This window comes from Scyliorhinus torazame, chromosome 27 (genome assembly GCF_047496885.1).
Source record: "Scyliorhinus torazame isolate Kashiwa2021f chromosome 27, sScyTor2.1, whole genome shotgun sequence".
NCBI classification, from domain to species: Eukaryota; Metazoa; Chordata; class Chondrichthyes; order Carcharhiniformes; family Scyliorhinidae; genus Scyliorhinus; species Scyliorhinus torazame.
Window position 1 is genome coordinate 30577891 of NC_092733.1, and position 26563 is coordinate 30604453.

General features: G+C 48.3%; 1 protein-coding gene across 2 annotated transcripts in view; it reads left to right on the top strand.

The window, feature by feature from the left end:
• The window catches only part of LOC140403331 (very-long-chain enoyl-CoA reductase), a 68034-nt gene that overhangs the window by 21649 nt on the left and 19822 nt on the right, over positions 1-26563 (top strand). Inside the window, exons 2-7 of one of the 2 annotated variants that reach the window (XM_072491205.1) lie at positions 7366-7416; positions 12836-12887; positions 14810-14854; positions 16373-16476; positions 23255-23370; positions 24892-24997. In XM_072491205.1, the coding sequence (XP_072347306.1) occupies positions 7366-7416; positions 12836-12887; positions 14810-14854; positions 16373-16476; positions 23255-23370; positions 24892-24997 (474 nt within the window). Of the gene's footprint in view, positions 1-7233; positions 7417-12835; positions 12888-14809; positions 14855-16372; positions 16477-23254; positions 23371-24891; positions 24998-26563 lie in introns of those variants that run through there. The other variant, XM_072491204.1, reaches the window with a different exon arrangement.

Below are 26563 nucleotides of genomic sequence, written 5' to 3' on the forward strand. Positions count from 1 at the left end.
CAAATAAAACCCAACCTAACCCAAAATGGCCGGGAGAAACTTTTCAGTTATACACTTTCATATCTGTCTTAAGTCATCTAATTACACCCCAATATAATCCTAATTGGTTTGGGTTAGACTCAAACACATTTGATTGATGGCAAGCCGTCCATCTTCAATGTGCAACATCAGCTTTTCTGACCTAGCTGTTATCTGCATTGTGAACAATGGTGCCTTCATGTTGCTGTGTATTCAATCCCTTGGCCTTGACAATTAGCACAAGACAGTGTCAAATTATCTTGCAACTGTGCTTTTTTTTTAATGTCACACTGTCTTTGAAAATATGCATTTGCCAGAACAACGGACTTCAGTATAAGTGAATTATGCTGTATAAATGGGTATTAAAAGTGGGGCTCAACATTTATGCTTAAACAGCTATCTTTTACCTATACTAGTTGTATTTGAAATACTTGGCTTCTACACCCTCGCACCTTAAACCTATGCCCCCTAGTAGTTGACCCCTCTACCCTGGGAAAATGCCTCTGACTATCCACTCTGTCTATGCCCCTCATAATTCTGTCAACCTCTATCAAGTCGCCCCTCAACCTCCGTCGTTCCAATGAGAACAAACCGAGTTTATTGGAATATAAAGACACCAGGGTTATGCTGTAGCTTTACAAAACCCTGGTTAGTCCCCACATGGAGTCACTATGAGCAGTGGGCACCACACCTTAGGAAAGATATATTGGCTTTGGAGGGAGTGCAACGTAGGTTTACAAAAATGATACCCTGGAGTACAGGGGTTGTTACGAGGAGATATTACTCAAATTAGATTTGTATTTGCTATAATTTAGACGGTTAAGGGGTGATCCGATCGGAGTCTTTCAGATATTAACAAGGAAAGGCAGGGTAGATAAAGATAGACTTTTTCCACAGGTTGGGGATTCGAGAACTAGGCAGCAGTCTAAAAAATTAGGACCAGACCGTTCAGGAGAGATGTTGGGAAGAACTTCTTCACTCAAAGGGTTGTAGAGGTTTGGAACTCTGTCCCACACAGAGCAGTTGAAGCTGTAACAGTTATCAATTTTCGATCTGAGATAGATAGATTTTTGTTAAGCAAAGATATTAGGGGATACGGGCCAAAGGCAGGTGTGTAGAGTTGGGCCACAGGTCAGCCATGATCTCATTGAATGGCGGGACAGGCTCGAGGGGCTGAATGGCCTACTCCTGTTCCAATGATCTAACGTCACCTGTCCTGTCATCCGTATTAACGTGTTTTAATTGACTATTTAATTATTTTATTCAATTACATATTTGACGTTATATATTTTACTAACCTTGACACTAGTTGCGAGACTATTTTGAAGTTTTGGAACTAATCCAGAGACCAAATAACCAACTTCTTCTCCTGTAGCGGAATAAGGCCACGTCCTGAAGGCTCAAAGTTAGCAAGCAAAAGAGCACCTCCTCTTCCTTCCCTCGGTTACCCAACTCCCCGCACTCTATTCTTGCAGTAAACCGAAAGATTCTCTTTCCCCTTTTGCACTGAATTCCCAAATATTCTCACTCGGTCTCTGTCTCACCCAGGCAAAGTTTGCATTAGTGACCGTGTGCTTTCTGAAAACTTGCTCTACAGTTGTTAGTTCTAGGTCAGAATCTTAACTAATTGACCTTGAAAAAGATTTCCCAGTTGAATTCCCGCTTGGAACCAAATTCCCAAATATACTCAGTCGGTCTACGTCTCGCTCAGGCCAAAGTCTCCCCTCACTGACTATGTGCCTCTTACTGAGTATGCAGTGCCACCCCCAAGGAGCATGGTAACCTGACCTGTCCAACTAATCCAACATTTGGAGGAGTGTGAGAGTGCCCCTGTGTCGAGAAGCTGGCAGCTTAGACGCAAGGTGACATTAGATGACTCCGCAATGCTGTGTTTACGAGGGGTTGTCTCTAGCCGACAGGGTGTTAAACAGGAATCTACAGGGATGAGAAATGGTGCTTCGTGCTGCTGGTGCAGCTCGGGTCGAATGCCGAGAGAGGTTTTTTTGAAATTGGTAAAAATAAAATAAGTTGAACCCTGCCTGTCTCTGCAAAGATATAAACCTGATATCATCTACATCAAACGCCACATTACTGCACCAGGCTAAATATACACTGGCACTGCGTCAGGCATTCGCTGTCTTGGGATGTGCTCTGATAAGCTGTGAGTGCGACGGCTTTTGAGTAGAGGCTTATTGAGGAACCCTGACACTTGCCGAGTGTCAGCCGAGGCGCATTCTCGTCTGAGAGTCAGAAGCTTATGGGTTGACTCCAGGGACCTGAGAACAAACAGTTAGGTTTCCTTCACTCCATTGCAGTGCTATGGGAGCACCGCACTGTTAAAGGTGCCGTCTTTTGGGAGAGCAAGGCACCGTCTGCCTTCCTGAAGGAATGATTTTTTTCATGGTGTCCTGGCCAATGTTTATCCCTCAATGAGCTTCGCTAAACCTCAAGGAACAAGGAAAAGTACAACTCAGGAACAGGCCCTTCGGCCCTCCAAGCCTGCGCCAACCATGCTGCCCGTCTAAACTAAAATCTTCTGCACTTCCGGGGTCCGCATCCCTCTATTCCCATCCTATTCATGTATTTGTCAAGATGCCCCTTAAATGTCACTATCGTCCCTGCTTCCACCACCTCCTCCGGCCGCGAGTTCCAGGCACCCACTACCCTTTTGTGTTATAAAAAAAAAAAAAAAAAAAACCTCCCTTGCATATCTCCTCTAAACTTTGTCCTAGTAATTGACTCTTCCACCTTGGGGGAAAAAAGCTTCTGACTATCCACTCTGTCCATGCCCCTCATAATTTTGGAGACTTTATCCATGCCCCTCATTATTTTGGAGACTTGTAGACTCCTGGTTGTTTATCTATTAGCACTGTGGCTGGTGGCTGCTGAGTTTCCCATATTTACAGTAGTGACTGCACTCTCTGACAGTGCAGTTCTCCATTGGGACAGTCGGTATGCATTAGATGTGCTCCCGCTCTGAAGTGGAGCTTAAATTCATGACCTGCTGACTCGGGTATTACTGACTTGAGTCATGACTAGGAATTGGACCATGCGAGATGGCACCACAAAGGTAGAACACAGAAGGAGAATTCTCAAACCTTATTTGGAAGGGGGGGGAGGCGGTGGTAAGTAGCCACGCAAGATGTTTCTGGCATCCTGGAAAAAGCAGCCCCCTTGACTGGCACCACAGTCACCACCTTAACATTCACTCCCTCCACCACTGACGCACAGTGGCAGCCGTGTGCACCATCCACAAGATGCACCGCAGCAGCTCACCAAGGCTCCTTTGGCAGCACCTGCCATACCCGTGATCTCTACCAGCTAGAAGGTCATGGGAACACCACCATCTGCAAGTTCCCATCCAAGCCCCACACCATCCTGACTTGGAAATATATCAGCCGTTCTTTCACTGTCACAGGGTCACAACCATTGGGTCATAATCCTGGAACCCCCTCCCTAACAGCACTGTCTGTGTACCTACACCAAGTGGGCTGCAGCGGTTGAAGAAGGCGGCTGGCCGCCACCTACCGGAGAGCAATTATGGATGGGTGATTAAAAATGCTGCTCTAGCCAGCGAGATCCACATCTACAACAGACACGAGCATGATACATGGAAAATTCAAGTGGTGTCAAGCTTTAATGTGATTTTGCCGTAGTCGCAGCTCTTTCGCCCCTGAGGAGCACTCCGCAGTAGGCAGCGTGAGAACATTTGTCGAAAGCTGCCTCATGTATTTCCACAATCAAGACTGCCTGGGTATAAGCAGCTGATGATGCTTTAGACCATCTTTATTTTGGTAAAATACCAAGTGTTCTTTCTGTTTGAGTGCTTCATCTACTGGGGGTGATTTTGTTCTGGGTGCTTCAGACTGCCTTGTGAGAAGGCGAGCAGAGGGACGGGAGTCTGAAAATAGCCCAGTGGCAGGCGGTTAAACCTTGGCAATCTCTGTCGCAAGACGTTACTCCAGAATATCAGTCGCGTCTTCTGAAAGCTGAGATTGTTCTTTCTCCTCTTTCACTCCGACACTGCCTTTCCCACAAGCTGCCATATAAATCACCAGTTGCTTTACTTGCAGCTAAGTGTCGGGGGTTTACTGTGCTCTGACTCACTGTGGGAAAACTGGGTGACATTCTGTCTCAAAAGGTCTTCCTTCTCTGAGAGTCTCCCTGGTTATTCTTAACCTAACCCCATCCCCAGCTCTGATCCCAATTATCCAAAGACACTGGGGTCGTATATTTGCAAACACTGAAAACCTGTGCTGTCAAAACCTTTTACTTGAAAAATGAAAATCGCATATTGTCACAAGTAGGCTTCAAATGAAGTTACTGTTACTGTGAAAAGCCCCTAGTCGCCATATTCCGGCGCCTGTTCGGGGAGGCAGGTACGGGAACCAGCTACACTGCCGTACCCCTCTCAAACTCTCTCCTACAACATTTAACAAAAATAGCATAATCTTTTCCACTTGATAAATTGAAGTGCTGGTTAGCTTACTGTTTGTGTGATTATGTAGCCAGTTTTCCAGGTAAAGTCCATTTCTGCTACACTCTCTGGTCTCCGTGAAGGACGGGTGTGTGACGGTCGTCGCTCCCTTTGTGCACTGATCTCTGTACTTTCCCTGACCGTGGTTTCTATTAATATGACCCGACACGAGTTGAGCTTCGGGGCTCATGCTAACAGCTGCACATGAAGGTGCTAGTATTTGCGCATTAATGCAACACTCCATTTACTATCTTGACTGTAAAGCTCTCCAGACCCGTCTGCTGCTGAAGCAGCCATATCAGGGCTCTAGTTCAGTACCTGCCCGTGTGTGCCATTTTATCTTTTGAGAGTTCCAGGCCACATAGGAAGTTTTTTAAAAGCTTTCCCCCTCTAATTGTAGAAGTCCAAAGTTGCTGATGCAAACAAATCTCTGGTCGTGATTCAGGATCTGAGTCAACAGTGTCAAGAATAGCCCTCTCCAAAACTCCCCAAGGCCGTGAATGTCACACTGGACAAACCAACGGGGCAAGCGACATCACACCAGTTAAATACTAGATGGTTTGAGGTGCAGACGATCTGCGTTGTGGGGTGCAGACTTATCTTCAATGTGGGGTGCAGACGATCTGCGGCGCGGGGTGTAGACTTATCTTCAATGTGGGGTGCAGACGGCCTGCGGCGCGGGGTGCAGACGGCCTGCGGTGTGGGGTGCGGACGATCTGCTGTGGGGGTGCAGATGGCCTGCGGTGTGGGGAGTAGACGATTGGCAGTGTGGGGTGCAGACTATCTGCGGCGCGGGGTGCAGACGATCTCCGGCGCGGGGTGCAGACGATCTCCGGTGCAGGGTGCAGACGATCTGCAGCGTGGGCTCTCCAGTCACTTTCATCCTTGGGCGCAGCGGCTAAAGAAAAGTCCTTCGAAATTTGCCGCAAATCGTCTACGACAAAACACTTTTTGACAAATCAAACAATCGCTCTCTGAATTTGTCATTATGGACTTTTTTTTGACAATGTAATTCAAATACAGATAAAGAAAAGTAGAGGAATACTTTATATGTCTTCTGTAGCTCTGTGCCAAACATTTCTCCCTCTTTGCTCTCCAGTTGAACTATTTTTTTAAATGTTTCCAATTAAAGGGCAATTTAGCGTGGCCAGTCTGCCTACCCTGTACATCTTTGGGTTGTGGGGGTCAAACGTCCAGTTAAACTGTTAATTAATGCTCCTTTTGGCCTCGTCCCTTCCTTATCTTTCTGACCTCTCCCAACCCGAGAGCACTGAGATCTCTTGGGCATTCCCAGTTCCCATGGGCATTCAGCTGCCAAGGCCCGAATTCCCTTCTGCCACTCGACCCTCCCATTCCTCCCAGTTTGTTGAAACACCTTTTATCACATTGTTTTTTTAAAAAATTTTATTCTCCTTTTACACATGTTCTCCCAAATTTACACCCAACAATAAACGGTAGTCCGTAACAAATGTAATGTCAATCCCCATCAATAACAACGATCCCATCTCCCACCAAACCCCAAAACATTAGCCCGCATTTTAACATAAACAAATGACAAAGAGGAGTCTGGAATCCCTCATAGTCACCATTAACACATACAGTCTCCTCCTCCTCTCCCCCCCCCCCCCCCAATTGGGTTCGATGTGACCCAATTCTCAAAAGTGCATAATGAATAATGCCCATGAATTGTAGAACCCCTCCATCCTTCCCCTCAGTTCAAATTTGACCTTTTCAAGCGTCAAGAATTCCAGCAGGTCCTCCCGCCACGCCAGGGCACAGGGTGGCGAGGTTGAGCTCCACCCTAACAGGATCTGCCTTCGGGAGATCAACGAGGCGAAGGCTACAACATCTGCCTCCGCGCCAGTTTCCAACCTCGGCTGGGTTTTATTACATTGTTGTACTCCGATATACAGGATGGTGGTCACACAAACTCCTAGTGCTGTGATGGTGCAAAGTCGGGAGGCTGAAGGGGACATATTGATACGGCTATCCCCAAAGGCAACAAAAATTAGTCCAGCAAATTATCTGGACCAAGTGTTATTTAAAAGACTTTGAATAGCATTAAATGAAAAAAGGGTGGTGGGGGAGGGGGGAGGAATTGGGGAAAGGCTCGCGTGGAGCGTAACCACCAGGACAAACCAGTGGGGCCGAATGGCCTGTTTCTGTGCTCCACGTTCTGTGAAATCAGTGCCGCAGTCTGGTGGGACCTGTGAGTTCTGGATGTTCTGCTGACCCACAACGGTTTCAGAGTAAAAAATCCTGGGTTTCAGATGGGTCGGCGCTGGCCCAGAATCTCAGCGCCTGGTGAGAACTATATTCTCCTGACCCAGGCTCCTTCCTCCCTTCAATGGGCGACGGGTGCCGATGGCTGCCCCGTGGCATAAGCGGGCAGTGTGGGGGGTCTCCTGGGTGGTCCTGGCTGCTGCACCACCCCGTTGGTTTGTTTCCCAAAATGTGTCCAATTCGCTCGACCCTTCGTGTCCCAGATGTTCTCCTGCTGTTTAATTGGATATATTTAGTTGGAGTTGTCAGGAGCTCACATTCCAGGGCGATCGGGTTACCTCCCCCTAGGGCAGTCTCCTTTTTAGAGCTGCCCTGTCTTGGAGCTGCAGATAACTGGGTTTTATCACTGCTCCCCGTACCTCGGGCAGGAGAATCATTTCATTTTCATTCTTGACTTTTAAATTGAAAACGCCTTTGAGAGAGGGAAGAGAAAGGTTAAACTTTGTGGAGTGGAGCAGATTGGAATGACCATGAATATGAGCGTGATGCTGACAGAACCAAACATGCTGTTGGTTAACGGGCTGTTTCTGCCTGGCCGCCACCTAAAACCGCAGAAGAAATCTAAAAAGGCTTGTGTTTTTTTTGAGGTGGAGATCTTGGATGCCAGAACAAAGCAGAAGCTCACCTTCCTGGACAAGGTAGGCTCAATTATATGTGCGTTCAGACAATAAAATACATGTCAACAAACGGTTAACTGGTGCGAATGTATATTTATTCAAAGTGTGTCGCCTGGCCTGTTGAAAACTCTTGTCAGCGCGATGGGAAGATTTGTACTCTAGCCCGCACCCCGGGCATTAGCTATTCGTCGCCTTGAGTCACAGCGGAGGGCAAGCCCGTCGTCGGGGTTTCGTCTGGCCGTTTTTACTGATTCCTGGCACGGTCTTTAAGTTCCAAAGCTCAATTGAGGAAAATGAAACTTGCTGGTAGCAGGAGGGTCGGTAACGCTGAGGGCACAGATTTAAGGGGATTGGCAAAATTGCCAGGGATTGTTGTGTCGTGGATCGCACTGCCTGAAAGGGCGGCAGAAGCCAATTTAGTGGTAACTTAAAGGGAATCAGGAATTGGAAAAACATTGCAGGGTTATGGGGAAAGGGCAGTCTGGGTGGAATTAATTGGGTAAGGCTACCAGATTCTGATGGACAGAATGACCACTTTCCATGGTGGATCACTCCAGGACAGAATCTAAATTGGCACTGCTCTTATTTTCTATTACATAGAACAATACAGCACAGAACAGATCCTTCGGCCCTCGATGTTGTGCCGAGCTTTGTCCGAAACCAAGGTCAAGCTATCCCACTCCCTGTCATTCTGGTGTGTTCCATGTGCCTATCCACTAACCGCTTGAAAGTTCCTAAAGTGTCCGACTCCACTATCACAGCACGCAGTCCATTCCACACCCTAACCACTCCTCTGAGTAAAGAACCTACCTTGGACATCCCTCCTATATCTCCCACCCCGAACCTTATAGTTATGCCCCTTTGTAACCGCTACATCCACCCGAGGAAATAGTCTCTGAATGTCCACTCTATCTATCCCCCTCATCATCTTATAAACCTCTATTAAGTCACCTCTCATCCTCCTTCGCTCCAATGAGAAAAGCCCTAGCTCCCTCAACCTTTCCTCATAAGACCTACCCTCCAATCCAGGCAGCATCCTGGTAAATCTCCTTTGCACCCTTTCCAGTGCTTCCATATCCTTCCTATAATGAGGTGACCAGAACTGCACACAATACTCCAAATGTGGTCTCACCAGGTTCCTGTACAGTTGCAGCATAACTCCACGGCTCTTAAACTCCAGCCCCCTGTTAATAAACGCTAACACACTATAGGCCTTCTTCACGGCTCTATCCACTTGAGTAGCAACCTTCAGAGATCTGTGGACATGAACCCCAAGATCTCTCTGTTCCTCCACGTTCCTCAGAACCCTGCCGTTGACCCTGTAATCCGCATTCAAATTTGTCCTACCAAAATGAATCACCTCACACTTATCAGGGTTAAACTCCATCTGCCATTTTTCGGCCCAGCTCTGCATCCTATCAATGTCTTTTTGCAGCCTACAACAGCCCTCCACCTCATCTATTACTCCACCAATCTTGGTGTCATCAGCAAATTTACTGACCCACCCTTCAGCCCCCTCCTTCCAAGTCACTTATAAAAATTATAAATAGCAGAGGACCCAGCACTGATCCCTGTGGTACACCGCTGGTAACTAGTCTCCAGTCTGAACATTTTCCATCCAGCACCACCCTCTGTCTTCTATGTGATAGCCAGATACTTATCCAATTGGTCAAATTTCCCTCTATCCCACAACTCCTTACTTTCTTCATGAGCTGACCATGGGGAACCTTATCAAACGCCGTACTGAAATCCATGTATACGACATCAACTGCTCTACCTTCATCTGCACACTTCGTTACCTCCTCAAAGAATTCAATCAAATTTGTGAGGCAAGACTTGGCCTTCACGAATCCGTGTTGACTATCCCGGATTAAGCTGCATCTTTCCAAATGGTCATTAATCTTCTCCCTCAGGACATTTTCCTTTAACTTACCGACCACCGAAGTAAGACTAACCGGCCTATAATTACCAGGGTCATTCCTATTCCCTTTCTTGAACAGAGGAACAACATGAAATGAAAATGAAAATGACTTATTGTCACAAGTAGGCTTCAAATGAAGTTACTGTGAAAAGCCCCGAGTCGCCACATTCCGGCGCCTGTTCGGGGAGGCTGTTATGTTCGCCATTCTCCAGTCCTCTGGCACTATCCCTGTGGACCGTGAGGACCCAAAGATCAAAGCCAAAGGCTCTGCAATCTGATCCCTTGCCTCCCAAAGAATCCTAGGATATATCCCATCTGGCCCTGGGGACTTGTCGACCCTCCGGTTTTTCAAAATTGCTAATACATCTTCCCTCAGAACATCTACCTCCTCCAGCCTACCCGCCTGTATCACACACTCGTCCTCAAAAACGTAACCCCTCTCCTTGGTGAACACTGAAGAAAAGTATTCATTCAGCGCCTCTCCTATCTCTTCTGACTCCATGCACAAGTTCCCACTACTGTCCTTGACCGGCCCTAACCTCACCCTGGTCATTTTTTTATTTCTCACATCAGAGTAAAAAGCCTTGGGGTTTTCCTTGATCCAACACACCAAGGACTTCTTACGCTCTGCTAAGCCCTTTTTTTTAGCTCATTCCTTGCTACCTTGTAACCCTCAAGCGACCCAACTGAACCTTGTTTTCTCATCCTTACAAACGCTTCCTTTTTCCTCTTGACAAGACATTCAACCTCTTTTGTGAATCATGGTTCCCTCACACGGCCATTTCCTCCCTGCCTGACTGGGACATACCTATCAAGGACACGCAGTATTTGTTCCTTGAACAAGCTCCACTTTTCATTTGTGCCTTTCCCTGACAGTTTCTGTTCCCATCTTATGCTCCCTAATTCTTGCCTAATCGCATCATAATTACCCCTCCCCCATTATAAACCTTGCCCTGCCGTATGGCCCTATCCCTCTCCATTGCAATAGTGAAAGACATGATTCGGCCAGTACATTACTGAGGCCCTCCATCGCTCTTCACCAAAGTTTCGCTCACTACGTTTAAAGTTTCTTGCTTTGAGTGGAGACGGGGATACATATAGTTCAATAGCTGCATAACTGGCAGAAGTTGGTCAAGTCTGACAGCCAGGAGTCTGGGTGAAGGTGCGATAATTGATCGTGTGGCTTTGCCTTGTGACCATCTCAACCTATTCGCCATGTGCTGGGGGTAGCAGAGGTCCACGGTGGGAGAAGAACATCCTGCCACGGGAGGCTTTCCAGGCATCGGCTGTCTGCGGTGCCTCCTGGAGACTGTTCCCACACTCTCCTTGCCAGTCTAGTATCTGTCATTGCTTCTAATGATGACAAGAGGGCCACTTGTAGCCAGTGACCTTGGCCTCCCGTGCCCGTTACAGGCGACACCAGATCCATCCTGTTTCTGCTCCCGCCACTCAACAGTGGGCAATGTAGGAACTACTGGGGCAAATGCGCGTGTGGGACCATGGGGATGGAAGTTGCTGCCAGGCCTCGTTCACAAAAGGTGTTGAGGGGGGGGGGGGTTAAATTATGGGGAATAGGAGGATCCCAAGTCTGATCGATGGTTCTGCCTGCAGCTCGGTTGGCAGCTGGCCAGTGGTGCGGTCCAAACCAGAGTCACGTGATTGACCTCACCCCTGCAGGAGTTCACTAAGTGCTGGTCAGTGGTGGCAGCATCTCTGGGTGAATGTGTGGTCAGAACATGCGTTAGACACGAGTCAGTCAGGAAGGACATTGCCCCCCCCCCCCTATTGTGGAACAGCTTTGATGTGATTGAAATGGAATATACATTGACTCCGATGCAAGTTTTGGACACTCACATACCCATCGTAGCCTTGGTGACAGCAGCCCTCTTTGTGCTGGCTGCCATTTCTATTGTTAACTGTGCACCTATCTTCATCTGCTCCCTGGCAGGGCAGGAGGCCACTCTATCTGTGTGTTGTACCTACTTTAGGGCCAAAGGTCCAACTTCTGGAGAAGCCTGCCAACTTCTTCTAAGCTTTACCCCACCCCAGCACACGCCTGCTGTTGTAGTATTTGCCTCCTTTGCACTGGTGCTGTCCGTAATCCCAATTCATACGTTTCCCCGACTTGTCGGCAGGTGGAGGAGAATGTGGTCTTCCCCTTTTAGAAAGGCTGAATTTCTATAGCGCCTATCATGCATGGCCACAGCATATCACAGGAAGTGTAGTCACTGTTGTGGAAAGCGTGCCAGCCAATCTGTCCACCGTAAATGCCCACAAACACAAACCACAAAGTCATTTGTTTTATGGGTGAGTATTGACCAGGCCACTGTTAGTTGTCAATATTCCAAGCCTAGCCAGTTTCAATGTGTGATTTTATTTAAATTAAAAAATCAGGCATCTCGCTGCTTCACAGTAAATACCCTCTTGCGCAACCCTTTCCCGGGTCGCCGGCCTGATTTCATGAGTTCAGCATTCATTGGTGCTGACTGCAGTGAGCTCGCTCGGTGTTTGGGGAGAAGATACTGGCACAGACAGAGTTTGTTTTTCACCTCTCTCCTTACACTATGTTCCTGCATCGATGCCAATGTCTAAAGTAAACTCCCTTGGTGTGTGATTCACACTGATATATGAAGAGCGAAGACTGGTGACTTGTCTTATTCTTGTTGGCATTGTGATTCCCCCACCCCACACCCTATCCCCGTAACCCATAGCTATCAATTGGGTGGGACTCTCATCTCAAATCACATGAGGACCAGCTTGGCCTGATGCACCTCACCTGCTAACTTTATCTTGCATTGATCAATACCTTTAGAAAGTAGGATCCTGGGTTTGCGCACCACCCTGCGAGGGTTTGGGGCAGTTGGTGCCACAGTTAGACACTTTAATCCTTGGGGTTGGGGTGGTTGAAACGTTGTCCCAAGCTTCACATTGCAGCCCTGCCACTCTACAGGAAAGTGCGGACATTGAGGAAGGCACTCCATGAAAAACCATAAAATCCCTACGGTGCAGGAGGAGGTCATTCGTCCCATCGAGTCTGCACCGCCCCTCAGAAAGAGCACCCGGCCTAACCCTAACACCCCCGCGCTATCCCCGTAACCCCTCCTAAGCTGCACATCTTTGGAAACTGTGGGGGGGGGGCAATTTTTAAAAAAATCACGGCCAATCTACCTAACCTGCACATCTTTGGAGTGTGGGAGGGAACCGGAGCACCCGGAGGAAACCCACTCACACACGAGGAGAACGTGCAAACTCCACACAGACAGTCACCCAAGGCCAGAATTGAACCCAGGTCCCTGATGCTGTGAGGCAGCAGTGCTAGCCACTGTGCAGCCCCACTTGGGCCTGATGCACTCCTTGGTTAAATAGCTGGCTGTCAAAAAATCTGAACGGCAACACCAGGCCTAATTTAATTTAACTATTGCACCACAGACTCATGGTTACAATGGAAGCGGAATTTGGTTATGTGTTTTTTTTTTGTTGTTTTCCCTAACTCCTAGACCGCGTTTCTTTTTCACATAGGTGGAGCCACATGCCACGATTGGAGAGATCAAGGTTATGTTCCACAAGAACCGTAAGTATATAGCTAGACTGATACTCTGGAACGTCATGATCCTGAGCCTTGCAAAATTCTTCCTGGTTTGGTTTTGCTTGGGTTTTTCTCAGTGCTGTGTATTTTTTCTACCTCGCAGGAAGGCTGTGAACTGCCTTTATTTCCCCTGTTTTGCCATTTGATTAAACACTCTATCCTGTTGCTGCACAATGTTAAAATCAAAGCACTGGTCAGTGGCATGCGACAATGGGTTTTGAGCTGGTACACTTTCTGTCCTTCGCTAAGCCCCCCCGGTACAACATTTCGTTGACCATTCGTGGGCAACTCTGACTGGTGAGTGCGGTCTGGCCATTCCGCTGTAGTGGGTGTCACCAAGCCCCCTGGTGGTTGTTCCCTGACTCGGCCCGTCAAATTGGCCATGTTAAATGGTGTCATTCATGCGAATGGCAAACATTTGGCTGTTATTGGGTGGCAATTGAGAGCAGGGGTCTTGGTGCACCCCAGCCCAAGATGGGGGTGAAGCGTCAAAAGGGTGGGAACAGCAATAGCACTGGGGTTAGCTGGCTCAGCGCAGGGAAAGGGTCAAACTTTCAGTTACCAGAGCTCAATGCCAGGCACTCAGCATAAAAGAACAGAACTGGATAAAGCCAGATCTGCTCTTGTCACCTGATTATCTTATTGTGCTTCACATCCCTGACTGTTTCTTGCTTGGGGTTCAGTTACTCTCTGCAGCCCCACCAGCTACCGAGATTGTTGGCCTGCTATTTTACCACGGATGTCATTGACAGCAAGCCTGGTCCTGACTGACATTCAATACACAAGCGGAGTATTGGTTGGCCTGGACTGGGAGCCCCTGGCCAAACTCATTTCCTTTAGAGGGGGTGGAGAGATCCCTTGTAGCACCCCTGCTGGTTCGGAGGATGTGTGCGAGATCTGGGATGAAACCTTTGGGGCCTCTGAATACATTGCCTGGGGGTATTGCGACCGAACCTCTCCCTGGTTTGTTTGCGGTCCCCCACCACATAGTGGGGGCAGGTGCAAATGTGATTTTCATGCCATGGCCGGTATAATGGACGCCCAGAGCTCTAAGGAGAGTCGGGATTTGCCGGACTGTCGGCTGAGTGGGCTGTGAACTGGGGCAATCCTTATTGTTCAGAGCCTTGCCTGGCATGAAATGCAGGCTCAGCCAGTTATTACAATTTCAGTATGTTCCCTCAACTGTCCCCTGTCAAGGGCATGAGTGATATTTGGGCAGTGCAGATGGGGGTGAAACTTTTCCCATTCGCAAAAGGATTGAAAGCGAGAGGACACCAGATTTAAAGTAATTGGCAAAAGAAGCTATAAGAGAAGAAACATTTTCACGCAGTGGAATGCGCTGCCGAAGAGCTTGGTGGAGACAGATTTTTAATCGGAAACATTCAAAAGGGAATTAGGCCGTTAGTTGAATGGGAGGAATGTGCAGGACTACAGGGAGAAGGTGGGGGAATTGTTCATTCAGAGAGCCGGTACCGACACAATGGGCCAAATGGCCTCCTTCTGTACTGTAACAATTCTGCGTTTGAAAGGATAATAAATACGGCCAAACAATCTGCAGAGAACTAGAACATAAAATCCTGGAACTCGCTGTTACAGTACTCTGACGTCAAATGGACTCAAAACGTTCTCTCTTTCTCGCTCCACAGATGCTGGCAGACCTGCTGGGTTTTCCAGCATTTTCTGTTTTTGCTGACAGTACTTTGGAATAACGTTAATGCAAATGGGTAATGGTTGCTGTGTACCAGCTGATAGGAGCCTGCCCCTCTGAACATGGATGTTTTAATTTGTGGGGAATTGTACAATGTTTTTTCGGTATTTTAAATTGTCCCTGTTTGCAGGTAGGGTGGGAAGCTATCCTCTGATGCGGGGGTGAGTGTTAACGCATTTGGCCTGTTCTTCTCTTTCAGATGCTCAGTGGTATCCTGCCAGGCAGTCCATCAGGCTGGACCCAAGTAAGTTGCAAATCCATTCCACCTTCAGGTGGCCCTTGCACTCTGCTTGATGCCACCCAAGTGACAGTAACCCATGTTCACCCTTGGCCTCGGCTGTAGGGATTCCCACAGGCAGACTGTGTCCACCCAATGTCTGCCAAATAAACTCCACGCCAGCAGCTTGGTGTGGAGACTCGGTGGGGGGGGGGGGGGGGGGGGGGGGCATGCAATTTGGGTGGTATGGCAATTAAAGGAGTTATTAGGGTATAACATTTACAGTGCAGAAAGAGGCCATTCGGCCCATCAAGTCTGCACCGGCCCTTGGAAAGGGCACCCTACTTAAGCCCACACATCCACCCTGTCCCCATAACCCCACCCAACCTTTTGGACACGAAGGGGCAATTTAGCACGGCCAATCCCTCTAACCTGCACATCTTTGGACAGTGGGAGAAAACCGGAGCACCCGGAGGAAACCCACGCGGACATGGGGAGAACGTGCAGACTCCACACAGACAGTGACCCGAGGCAGGAAATGAACCTGGGATCCTGGAGCTGTGAGGCAGCAGTGCTAACCACTGTGCCGCCCCACCATCCCCAATCCAGTGTCCACCTTCCCCCTCCTGACACCAAAACGATTGACGGGTAGATGGAGAGAAACTGTTTCCTCTGGGGCAGTTCCAAACAAGGGAGCATAAACTTAAAATTAGAGCTAGACCATTCAGAACTGATATCAGGATGCACTTCTTCACACACGCACACATACAGTAGAGTTGAGGTATAGATCCGTGTTATGGGCGAGGCCGTTTTCAGAACCCCAAAATGTATCATGGAGTTCAACCAACCTCCCCCTTTTAATGTATTTGTTGCTTTTCCTAGCGCACAGCTTTTTCCTAAGTGTGGGATTACAATTATGGACACGTGGGTTTTTAAACACAAAACACTGTTTATTGCATGAACTCAACTTAACATCTTAAATAAACATTGGATCTCTTAACACCCCTTACTTCAAAGATAACTCCAAAAATATTGCAATAGTAAATAACTCCTTAAAATGTTCCTTCAAACTTCCAAGAGACGTAACACCTTTAAACAAAATCACATCAAGTTAAAGGTTTTACTATTATGAGTTTAAATCACCCTAATGATCCAGAGATGGTCTTTTATGGCAGACATCACTGCAAATTCAGCAAAACACACACACTCACAAGCTCTTTTTAAACTGGAACTAGAAACCTGCAGCTCTCTGGAAACACACACCAGCTCTTTTTCAAAAACTGCAAAACTAAACTGCAAAATGGCTGACCTGAGCTCAGCCCCACCCACTCTCTGACATCACTGTTTTCTTAAAGGTACATTGCTTAAACATCCATGTCTTAAAGGTACCCTCACATGACAATCAGTCCGGATTTAATAGAGTGGTGGATCAGGCTCTGGGCAATCTGTTGCTGTTCTTGGACGTTACTGAGTGTGGGGAATTGAGGGAACAGTTTCTCTGGGTTGGGTCAGTGTGAGCTTTCTCTCCTTCGCTCTGTTTTGCAGAGGGCAAGTCACTAAGGGATGAAGAAATCTTGCAGAACCTCCCTGTTGGTACCACAGCCACCCTGTACTTCAGAGACCTTGGTGCTCAGATTGGATGGGTTACGGTAAGTTTTTAAACAACCTCGCTGCTTCAATCATAAATGAAACCTTTTGCTGCGTGATCTTGTGTATTCTACACTGGGTTCATTGCCTTTAAGCTTCAAAGATGCCATTGTGTCATGCACGCATGATCTCCTAGCTGCCGTTTAATTTATAGTTTCCATGTTTTTCAGAATTTGGAGTCCTGGTGCATTATTCCTTGACAAAAGAAAGGCTTCCATTTATAGAACACCTTCGCGGCGTCCCAAATGAAGAAGTACTTTTGAACTGTAGCCACTTTTGTAATGTAGGAAACGGCAGCCAATTTATACACGTCAAGCTGGGAGTAGTGAGGGATAAATATTGGCTAGGACACCACTACGAACTCCCTTGTTCTTTGAAATAATGTTGAGGGATCTATCGCCTCCATCTGAGGGGTCTCGGTTTTAATGTCTCATCTGAAGGCAACACCTCAAACAGTGCGGCACTCCCTCAGAACTGCAGTGCTAGTTTATATTTTGAGCTGAATTCTCTGGGGTTAGACTTGAATCCACAACTTACTGACTCAAACAGCATTGTTGACAAAATGTCCTTGGGCGATTTAAAAAAAAAAAAAAAATTGAGAGTACCCAATTATTATTATTTTTCCAATTAAGGGGCAATTTAGTGTGGCCAATCCACCTACCCTGCACATCTTTGGGTTGTGGGGGTGAAACCCACGCAGACACTGGGAGAATGTGCAAACTCTACACGGACAGTGACCCGGGGCCGGGATTCGAACCTGGGTCCCCAGCGCCGTAGTCCCAGTGCTAACCACTGTGTCACGGGCCACCGCTAAATGTCTTGGGAGTTTATAACCACTCCTTGTCATAATTCTAAACACTTCAAGGCACAGGCAAAAGTGGTGGCCACACAGCCGGGAGGTGAATATTCAGTTAATTTTGTTTTGGTGGTGTTGGTTGTGGGACAAATATTCTTCAGGGGGGCTTGAAAGCTCCCTGCCCTCCTTTTGAATAGTATTTCAGGGTCTTTAACCTAAACAAGAGAGATGGGACCTCGGTCTAATGTTTGATCGGAAGGGAGTACAGGAAGGGTACAACAGTTCAACCTTCCTGTGTGAACATCTTGTGCAAATGTCTTGATGATCGGGTAGTAAGCAGACGTGCCTCATGAATTGAAATCTCTGCCTTTTTAATTTCTGCTGTACTGAGTCACTGCGCCCCAACACTAACAATTAACACCGTCCCTGTGAGAGAGCACGTAGGGCGCCCATTGCATCTACCAATTCGGAAGATCTGCAGCATCGCTAGCCCTCTATGCACAGTAAACTGCTGACCATGTGTTTTGGGGTGAAAATTGACGTCTCTGTCCACAACACGCCAAAATAACTCGTCGATTGTGTTGTCTGGGGGGCGCAATAACTCACTGTGCAAATTCAGGTCTGCTCTTTTAAAGAGAAAAATAGCAATCCCCATTCAGGTGGGAGTGAATTCAATAGTAGGTAAATTAACCATATTATGTGTACCAGCATTCTCTGGCGGCTCAGCGTCGGCAGTAGTGTGACTGGCGGTTGCAAGTAAGGATCTGAATTTTTTTTAATAAATGTTTTTTATTGGGTTTTTGAATAAAGTATATTTACCGTTATGTACATGTGTATATATAATATATATATAATATATATATATATTAGAAGGGAACACGCACAAAAAACAAAACAAACAACAACACAAAAGTTAGAATAAAATAACTGGTAGGGTATTATGTGCTAGCTCAGCAACAGCAGCTCTGTACAATTGGTAGTATTTTTAGCACATGAGTATGCATCTGTTTGTGGGGGGGGAACTGGGGGGATACATATACAGTTGGGCGCCTGGGAAACAAAAACAGAACAATTACAGGGGGCAATTTGCGAATGGGTCTGGTGTTGGTGTTGTCACTTGCTTCTCCCGGACGGATCTCGCTGCCGTTGTCGTCTCGCGCTCACCTCCGCTCCGGCCGTTCCTCCCGTCTTTCGTCTGGATTTTCCTTGTTCTCTGCTCCTGCAGACGCCAAGTTTGTTATCGTTTCCCATGCCCTCCTCTCGGCTGTCATTCCCGTGCCCTCCTTCCGACTGTCATTCCCTTGCCCCCCCCACCTCACTGGTTCCCCACTATTGTTCCCTGTCTCCATCCTCTTTCCCCCTTCCTCCCTTCTCCTGTGGTTCGCCTTTCTTTTCTCTTAGATTTAGCTGCTATTCCCCCCCCCCCCACCCCCCGGTCTATCCCTCCCTCTCACGTCTCGGCTACTTTCTCCTGATTCTTGGCTACCTGGCTATTCTTCTGCTTGTTTGGTGGCCACAAACAGGTCCCGGAACAATTGGCTGAATGGCTCCCACGTTCTGTGGAAGCCGTCGTCTGACCCTCGGATGGGGAATTTGATTTTCTCCATTTGGAGAGATTCCGAGAGGTCGGACAGCCAGTCTGCCGCTTTGGGTGGTGTTGCTGGCTGCAAACCGAACAGGATTCTACGGCGGGCGATCAGGGAGGCAAAGGCAAGGGCGTCCGCCTTCCTCCCCAGGAATAGATCTGGCTCGTCTGATACCCCGAAGACCGCCACTTTCAGGCATGGCTCCACCCTCACCCCCACCACTTTGGACATTGCCTCGAAGAAGGCAGTCCAGTACCCCGCACGTCTGGGACAAGACCAGAACATGTGGGCGTGGTTGGCCGGGCCTCCTTGGCACCGCTCACATCTATCCTCCACCTCCGGGAAGAACCTACTCATACGGGTTCTTGTTAAGTGGGCTCTATGTACCACTTTTAGTTGCGTCAGGCTGAGCCTTGCGCACGTGAAGGTGTGTTGACCTTGTGCAGTGCTTCGCTCCAGAGTCCCCACCCTATTTCAATCCCCAGGTCCTCCTGCCATTTCTTCCTTGTTGCGTCCAGTACGGTGTCGTCCCTTTCTACCAGTCCGTCATACATGTCGCTACAGTTCCCTTTATCTAGGATGCTTGCGTCCAGTGACTCTTCCAGTAATGTCTGTCGTGGCAGTTGTGGATACGTCCTTGTCTCCTTTTCGTAGAAAGATTTTGAGTTGTAGGTACTTTAGCTCGTTCCCCCTGGCTAGCTGGAATTTCTCTATCAGTTCGTCCATCGTTGCGACCCTGCCGTCCGTGTATAGGTCCCTGACTGTCAGTGTCCCTCCGTCCTGTCCCCACTTTATAAAGGTGGCGTCAGTCAGCGCTGGTGTGAACCTACGGTTGTTGCAGATGGGAGCTTTGTCCGACATTTTGGTCAGGCCAAATTGCTGCCGTAGTTGGTTCCAGGGCTGGAGGTTGGCTTTCACCACCAGGCTGCTGGAGTGGTTTTGGGTGGGGATGGGAGTGCCACCGTCGCGAGGGCCCGGAGGGAGGTCCCGATGCAGGAGGCCTCTTCCGCGTGCACCCACTCGGCTTCTGGCTCCTTGATCCATCCCCTTATTCGCTCGGCCGTCGCCGCCCAGTGGTAGAATTGTAGGTTTGGGAGGGCTAGCCGCCCCCCCTGGATTGGATGGATCTAACTGAGCAGCACGTTCATTTTGATCGTCTGGACTCCCCGCGAGGGAGAGTGGGAGTGTGTTCCATCTTTGCAGGTCCTTTTTTACTTCCTCTGTCAGACTGGTGAGGTTCCATTTGTGGATCTCTTTCCAGTCATGGGCTATTTGGATCCCCAGGTAGTGGAACTTGTGTCAGGCTTGTTTAAACGGCAGTCCCGTTAGTGCTGCACCCCCTCCTTGTGGGTGTACCGGGAAGATCTCGCTTTTGCTCATGTTGAGTTTGCAGCCCGAGAAGGCGCCAAGCTCTTTCAGGAGCGCGATGATTCCGGCCATGCTGCTTTGTGGGTCCGAAATGTAGAGGAGCAGGTCATCTGCATAGAGTGAGACTCTGCTCTCTGCCGCCCCTTTGGATCCCCCTCCAGCTTTTTGCTGCTCTGAGCGCGATTGCTAGTGGTTCGATCACTAGAGTGAACAGCAGCGGTGACAGTGGGCATCCTTGTCTGGTGCCCCTGTGCAGCTGGAAGTATCGGGAGTCGGTGGTGTTGGTCGCCATGGGAGCGTTAAGTACGAGTTTTATCCAGGAGGTGAGCCCTGCTCCAAGCCCAAACTGCTCCAGTACCTCTGAGGTATTTCCATTCGATCCTGTCGAAAGCCTTTTCTGCTTCTAGGGAGACGATCACTGTCATGATATTTAGATCAGCATATCATGGTGCAATCACACACACACTGATGGACAGGCAGTAGGACCAACCAACACACACACAAAACATCGCAGCCAATCTCCAGTGAGAGCACACGCACTATAAAAACAGGGGACACGACAGTTCTCGCTCATTCCAGCAGCAGCCAGCACCGAGCTCAGAGCCTGCCACTCAGACATTCACCATGTGTTGAGTGCCTCACTCAGATAGTGATAGGACAGGGTCCACAGATTAGCTGGTAATGCACGTACCCAAGTTAGCAGTGTGCTGTTACAGTTGAGTAGTTAATAAAATTAAGTTACACCATCTCCAGCCGTGTTGGATTGTTTGAACATCAGAACACCCAACACGACAGTCACCTCTGGTGTTCTCTCCCCGGATGGGGTCATTATCACGTTTAGCAGGTGCCTGATGTTCGAGGTTAGCTGCCTACCTTTGACAAAACCCGTCTGGTCCTCTGCGACCACTTCTGGTACGCAGTCTTCTAGCCTTTTGGCTAGGATTTTGGCATCTGCGTTCAGCAGTGAGATGGGTCTGTATGACCCACATTCCTTTGGATCTTTATCTTTCTTGGGTATCAGCGAGATTGAGGCCTGTGCTAGCGTAGGTGGCAGTGTGCCCCTCGCTAGCGAGTCTGTGAACATCTCCCGCAGGTGCGAGGCCAGTGTTGTCGCAAGGTTTTTGTAGAAGTCTGCCGAGAACCCGTCTAGTCCCGGCGCCTTCCCCGTCTGCATGGAGCTGTCCATGATCTCTCCCAGTGCTAGTGGTGCTTCCAGGCCCCGTTTCCTGCCCTTCCCGACGACTGGTATGTCCAGTCCATCAAGGAACCGTTTCATCCCGGACTCCCCCATTGGGGGCTCTGAGGTGTACAGCCCTTGGTAGAAGGCCTTGAAGGTTTTGTTAATCTTTTCCGGTTCTGTTTCTAATGTGCCTCTGGTATCCCTGATTTGTGCAATTTCTCTGGTGGCTGCCTGCTTTCTCAGCTGGTGTGCCAACAGGCGGCTGGCTTTGTCTCCGTGTTCGCATTGGGTCCCACGTGCCTGGCGGAGTTGGTGCACTGCTTTCCTGGTGGAGAGCAGATCAAAGTTCCTTTGTAGCTCTTTCCTCTCCGCCAGGAGCTCTACGGTCGGGGCCTCGGAGTATTTACAGTCTACCTCCAGTATGGAGTCGACCAGCTGTTGCCTAACCGCCCTTTCCGCCCTATCTCTTCGAGCTTTGAAAGCTATAATTTCCTTTCTTACTACGGCCTTTCGCGCTTCCCAGAACGTGGAGGGTGAGACCTCCCCGTTTTGGTTGTTCTCCGTGTACTCTGCTATGGCCTGTGATATATTTTCGTTGAAGGCCTTGCTTCTAGACATTGCTAGTAGGGCAATGTCCAACCGCCATGTGGACATTGTCTCCAGCCTCGCGTCCATGTAGTGTGGAGCGTGGTCTGATATCATAATTGCGGAGTATTCCACTTTGTCTATCCCCGGAAGCATCGTTTTCCCCACCACCAAGAAGTCAATTCTGGTGTATACATTGTGTACTGGGGAGAAGAAGGAGAACTCCTTCTCCCCTGGGTGGGTGAACCTCCAGGGGTCCACCGCTCTCATCTGTTCCATAAAGTGACCCGAGTTCCCTTGCCATGCTTGCAGTTTCCCCCGTTTTGGAGCTTGATCTGTTAGTCATTGGGTCCTGTACACAGTTGAATTCTGTTCTCTTTCCCCCCCCCCCTCCCCCCCCCCCCCCATGATTAGTCGGTGCGTCGCTGTGTCGGGGATTTCTGCCATGGTCTTTTTGATGAAGCTTGTGTCGTCCCAGTTGGGCACGTACAAGTTAACTAGTACTACCGGTGCCCCACCCAGGGCCCCGCTGGTGAGGATCTGAATTGGCACGAAAGTCGTTGCTTTCCAAACCGAGAATGGTAGAAAAACTCAGCAAACCAGGCAGCATCTGTAGAGAGAGAAACAAGAGTTGATGAGAGCTTCAGGGTGATGACCTATCCTCCGGACTGGAGAAAGTTAAAAATGTTACTGGTTTTAAGCAAGTACAGAGGCAATGCTTTACTCATGATGCCTGTTTGTGAAGGAACATGACTAATTGAAGGAACCTAAACTACAATGGAAACATAGGAAATAGGAGCAGAAGTAGGCCACTTGAGCCCGCTTCGCCATTCCAACAAAATTACTCATCTCCCCCCCCCCCCGATAGCCCTTGATTCCCTGGATCACGATGGACCCTGTATTTGTAGCCACCTGAATTGGGGCTGGAGAAACCAGATTCAACCAGTTAGCTAATTAACTGCTCCGCTCTCTCAGCAGAGTGTGTTTACCCTGTCTGAGCTGCGAGAGCGAAAGAACCTTAAGTCTGCTTGCACAGTACTCTCCGGTTACTGCTGGTCACAGACTAGATTAGATTTTGAGAGCAAGATTTAAGAACAAAATTTAACATTTTAAACTCTTTCTTCCCCCCCCCCCCAGTCCCCAAGGTAAGCAGGCAACTGCTACAACCACTCTCCTCCACCTCTTCCCCCAGCCCCGTAGATGGTCAGCATTGTGTGTGTAGTGTGAAAGTATAGTGTGCGACGTGTTTTGTTATTCCTCCCCAGGTGTTTCTCACCGAGTATGCTGGGCCTCTGTTGATCTATCTGCTCTTCTACTTCCGGCTGCCATTCATTTACGGCCCGAAATACGCTTTCACCTCGAGTCCTCACTCGGTCGTGCAGTAAGTTGAATGTTGTCTGGCTCTTGGAGATAAAATTATCTGTCCGGAATTAAACGTGGGAAACCCGCGTGGACGGCAGTGATTTGAGAAGAAGGTCCACCCTCTCGAGAACGGGAGAGAGTAACCAGAGATGGGCAGTAAATAACAACCTTGCCAGTGACACAAACATCCAAAGAAATAAATAATTTTATAAGTATTTAAATGGCAGAGAAGTGCAAAGTGTTTCCTCTGTCTCTGGGGTCAATCCCTGACCTGGTATACATTTTTGCTTTTACTTGTGTCATTTTTACATGATTTTGCTCACCTTGTCCCGACCGTTTCTCTTCCAAAAGCACAGACTCTTCCTTGTAGTCCAGTTCCACGCATCCTGGTTCATGTCTCCTGGCACCAACTGTGGGCAGGCTACAGATTTCCAATGGGATTATCTGGTGGCGATGGGCTGAGGCCTCCGGGGTTGATCCCAGGGCCAACTGGTTGATGTGTCTTTGGTGATGCTGGTGAAGGGGAGACCAGGAGAGCTCCCAGTTCCTCTACAAGTAGCACTGTGGGATCTTCTACATCCTCCTGAATTTGGTGCACTTGGCATAACGTCTGGTCTGTGCAATGGCACCGACAGTAGGGATCTGTTAGTTACTGTGTCCGACATAGTAAGAAGTCTTACAACACCAGGTTAAAGTCCAACAGGTTTGTTTCGAATCACTAGCTTTCGGAGCACTGCTCCTTCCTCAGGTGAAGTGAAAAGGTAGATTCCAGAAACATTTGTATAGACAAAGTCAAAGATGCAAGATGATACTTTGAATCCGAGTTTTTGAAATGAAAATCGCTTATTGTCACAAGTAGGCTTCAAATGAAGTTACTGTGAAAAGCCCCTAGTCGCCACATTCCGGCGCCTGTTCGGGGAGGCTGGTACGGGAATCTAATCGTGCTGCTGGCCTGCCTTGGTCTGCTTTCAAAGCCAGCGATTTAGCCCTGTGCTAAACAGGTAATTAAGTCTACATAGGTCCAAACGGAGCAACTGGAGAGAGGGATACTCACAGGTTAAAGAGGGGTGAATTGTCTCAAGCCGGGACAGTTGGTAGGATTTTGCAAGCCCAGGCCAGATGGTGGGGGGTGAATGTAATGCGACATGGATCCAAGGTCCCGGTTGAGGCCGCACTCATGTGTGCAGAACTTGGCTATAAGTTTCTGCTCGGCGATTCTGCGTTGTCGCGCGTCCTGAAGGCCGCCTTGGAGAACGCTTACCCGAAGATCAGAGGCTGAATGCCTGTTATTGGCAAAGCTGCCATTTATTACCCATCCCTAATGAGATTCCATGTTTCTTGCAATGCTTCAAGGGGTTTTGGAGCACTGCACTAAGATAATTGAAGGGTTGAATGTTCCTTAGTGACCACTCTACTAATGTATTTGACTAACTTTGTTTAATACCATCAGAAACAAAACAAGGAATAAACCATTTTGAGCAATATTTAACCAGATTGTAATGCAAGTTGACCCTAATCTCACCATCTCTCCTTCCTGCAGCCTTGCCTGTATTTGTCACTCCTTCCACTACATCAAGAGGCTGATGGAGACTCTGTTTATTCACCGGTTTTCCCATGGCACCATGCCATTCCGCAACATCTTCAAGGTAAAAGTGACCTTTTATAATGCTCAGCTTCTGGTTAGTTGCAGTTTTCTCACCTGTTTAGAGCTCTTGACCTGCTGGCATTCTCAATTTAAAAGCCAGTCGCGGCCGTTGAGCGCTTCTCCTGCAATCAGGAACGGCGCGACCGGTCGCTCTGCGACCCTCCCGCTACCCAACTGCGACCTGCAGTTTGAAAAACCCTGATCTAGAGGAGATGTAAATGGGGACAGCTGAATCATCATTAATAACTGCTGTTGGAAGGAAGAAATGCTCAAGAGTCTGTTCTCGACCACGTGGAGTTGTAAAAGTTGTGTTTATTCGGATTTGCTGTGTGTACACAGGAGAGGCGAACTCTGCTGCTACTGTCAGCTCGCAAAAGTCAGCTCCGATCATAGTCCGAGTTACACGCATATATATGTAAAGTTCTTTCAGAGTTACAAGTAGGCATTGACGTCATTGATTCATTCGGAACAATACATGGTGATCAGTATGCATATTTTCTGGGCCCTTTTAATGGGAAAACGATCAACTAATACAATGCTCCTTTACAATCTCCAGGATTCTGTTCAACATATTTCCCTTAACCTGAACTTCTTGATGTGGTGTTAATGTGTTTTTATTCCCTGCTCTGGGCTGGACAGTGAATCTCTGACAGACAGGCTGGAGCCATGGTTTCTGTGAAGTTGGTCCCCTTTCTTATCCTAATGCCCTGTAGGATGATTGAATTATCTTGAGTGCAGGTGACTTTTCTTTAAGGTTCAACATTTTAACCCCTTGCTTACTGGTTTGCCCTTGATCTGTGCTTCTATAATATTTGAGACATCTTTATTATTACTTGTATCAATTCTTTGAAACATATAGCAATTTCTTCCGCTAACAACTGCTATCCAGAAAGAACCACACCCAAAAAGATTGGAGGCAGAGGTTACGGTTTGAAAGTTGAAGTCGGTGTGAGTCCAGAAGGCTGTAAATTGCCTAATAGATGAGGTGTTACTCTGCAGCTTGGATTGACTTTCTTTGGTATAGTGGAGGAAGCTAAGGACCCGTGTGCAAGTGGAGCGAAGAAGAATTTTCTAACATGTGGGTATTTGAGATGAACTTCCTGTTCTAATTCTCGGAACATGGGAGGTAGGCTTGGACAGTGCTGGTCTCGCCCCAGCTGTAGTTCCTTTAACACCGGAGTGGCTTGTTGGGGAATCAAGGATGTAAAATGTCAGCCATTTGTGTGTGGGACTAGCATGAGTGATGCTACGGCAAAGTTAGAACCAGCAGTGGATGAGCTCCTCAAACCTCCCGCCTCCCCCACACACACACAGCCAATAGTTCCTCTCTATCTACCCAATCCTATCATTTTAGTCATCTTCAGCAGCTCCATTAGATCGCTCCTGAAATGCCTCTAGTCCGGGGAGTGAGAGCCAACTTCATGCAGCCTGCACTCATTATTTGATCCCCTTGGGCTGAGGGCACCATCATTGCCAGTAGCTACAGAGACAACATTTTTTGTGACAGGCGATGGCTTTAACCAAAGAGCAACCTGTGACATCCCTCCGCAAAAATGCATTGTGCATT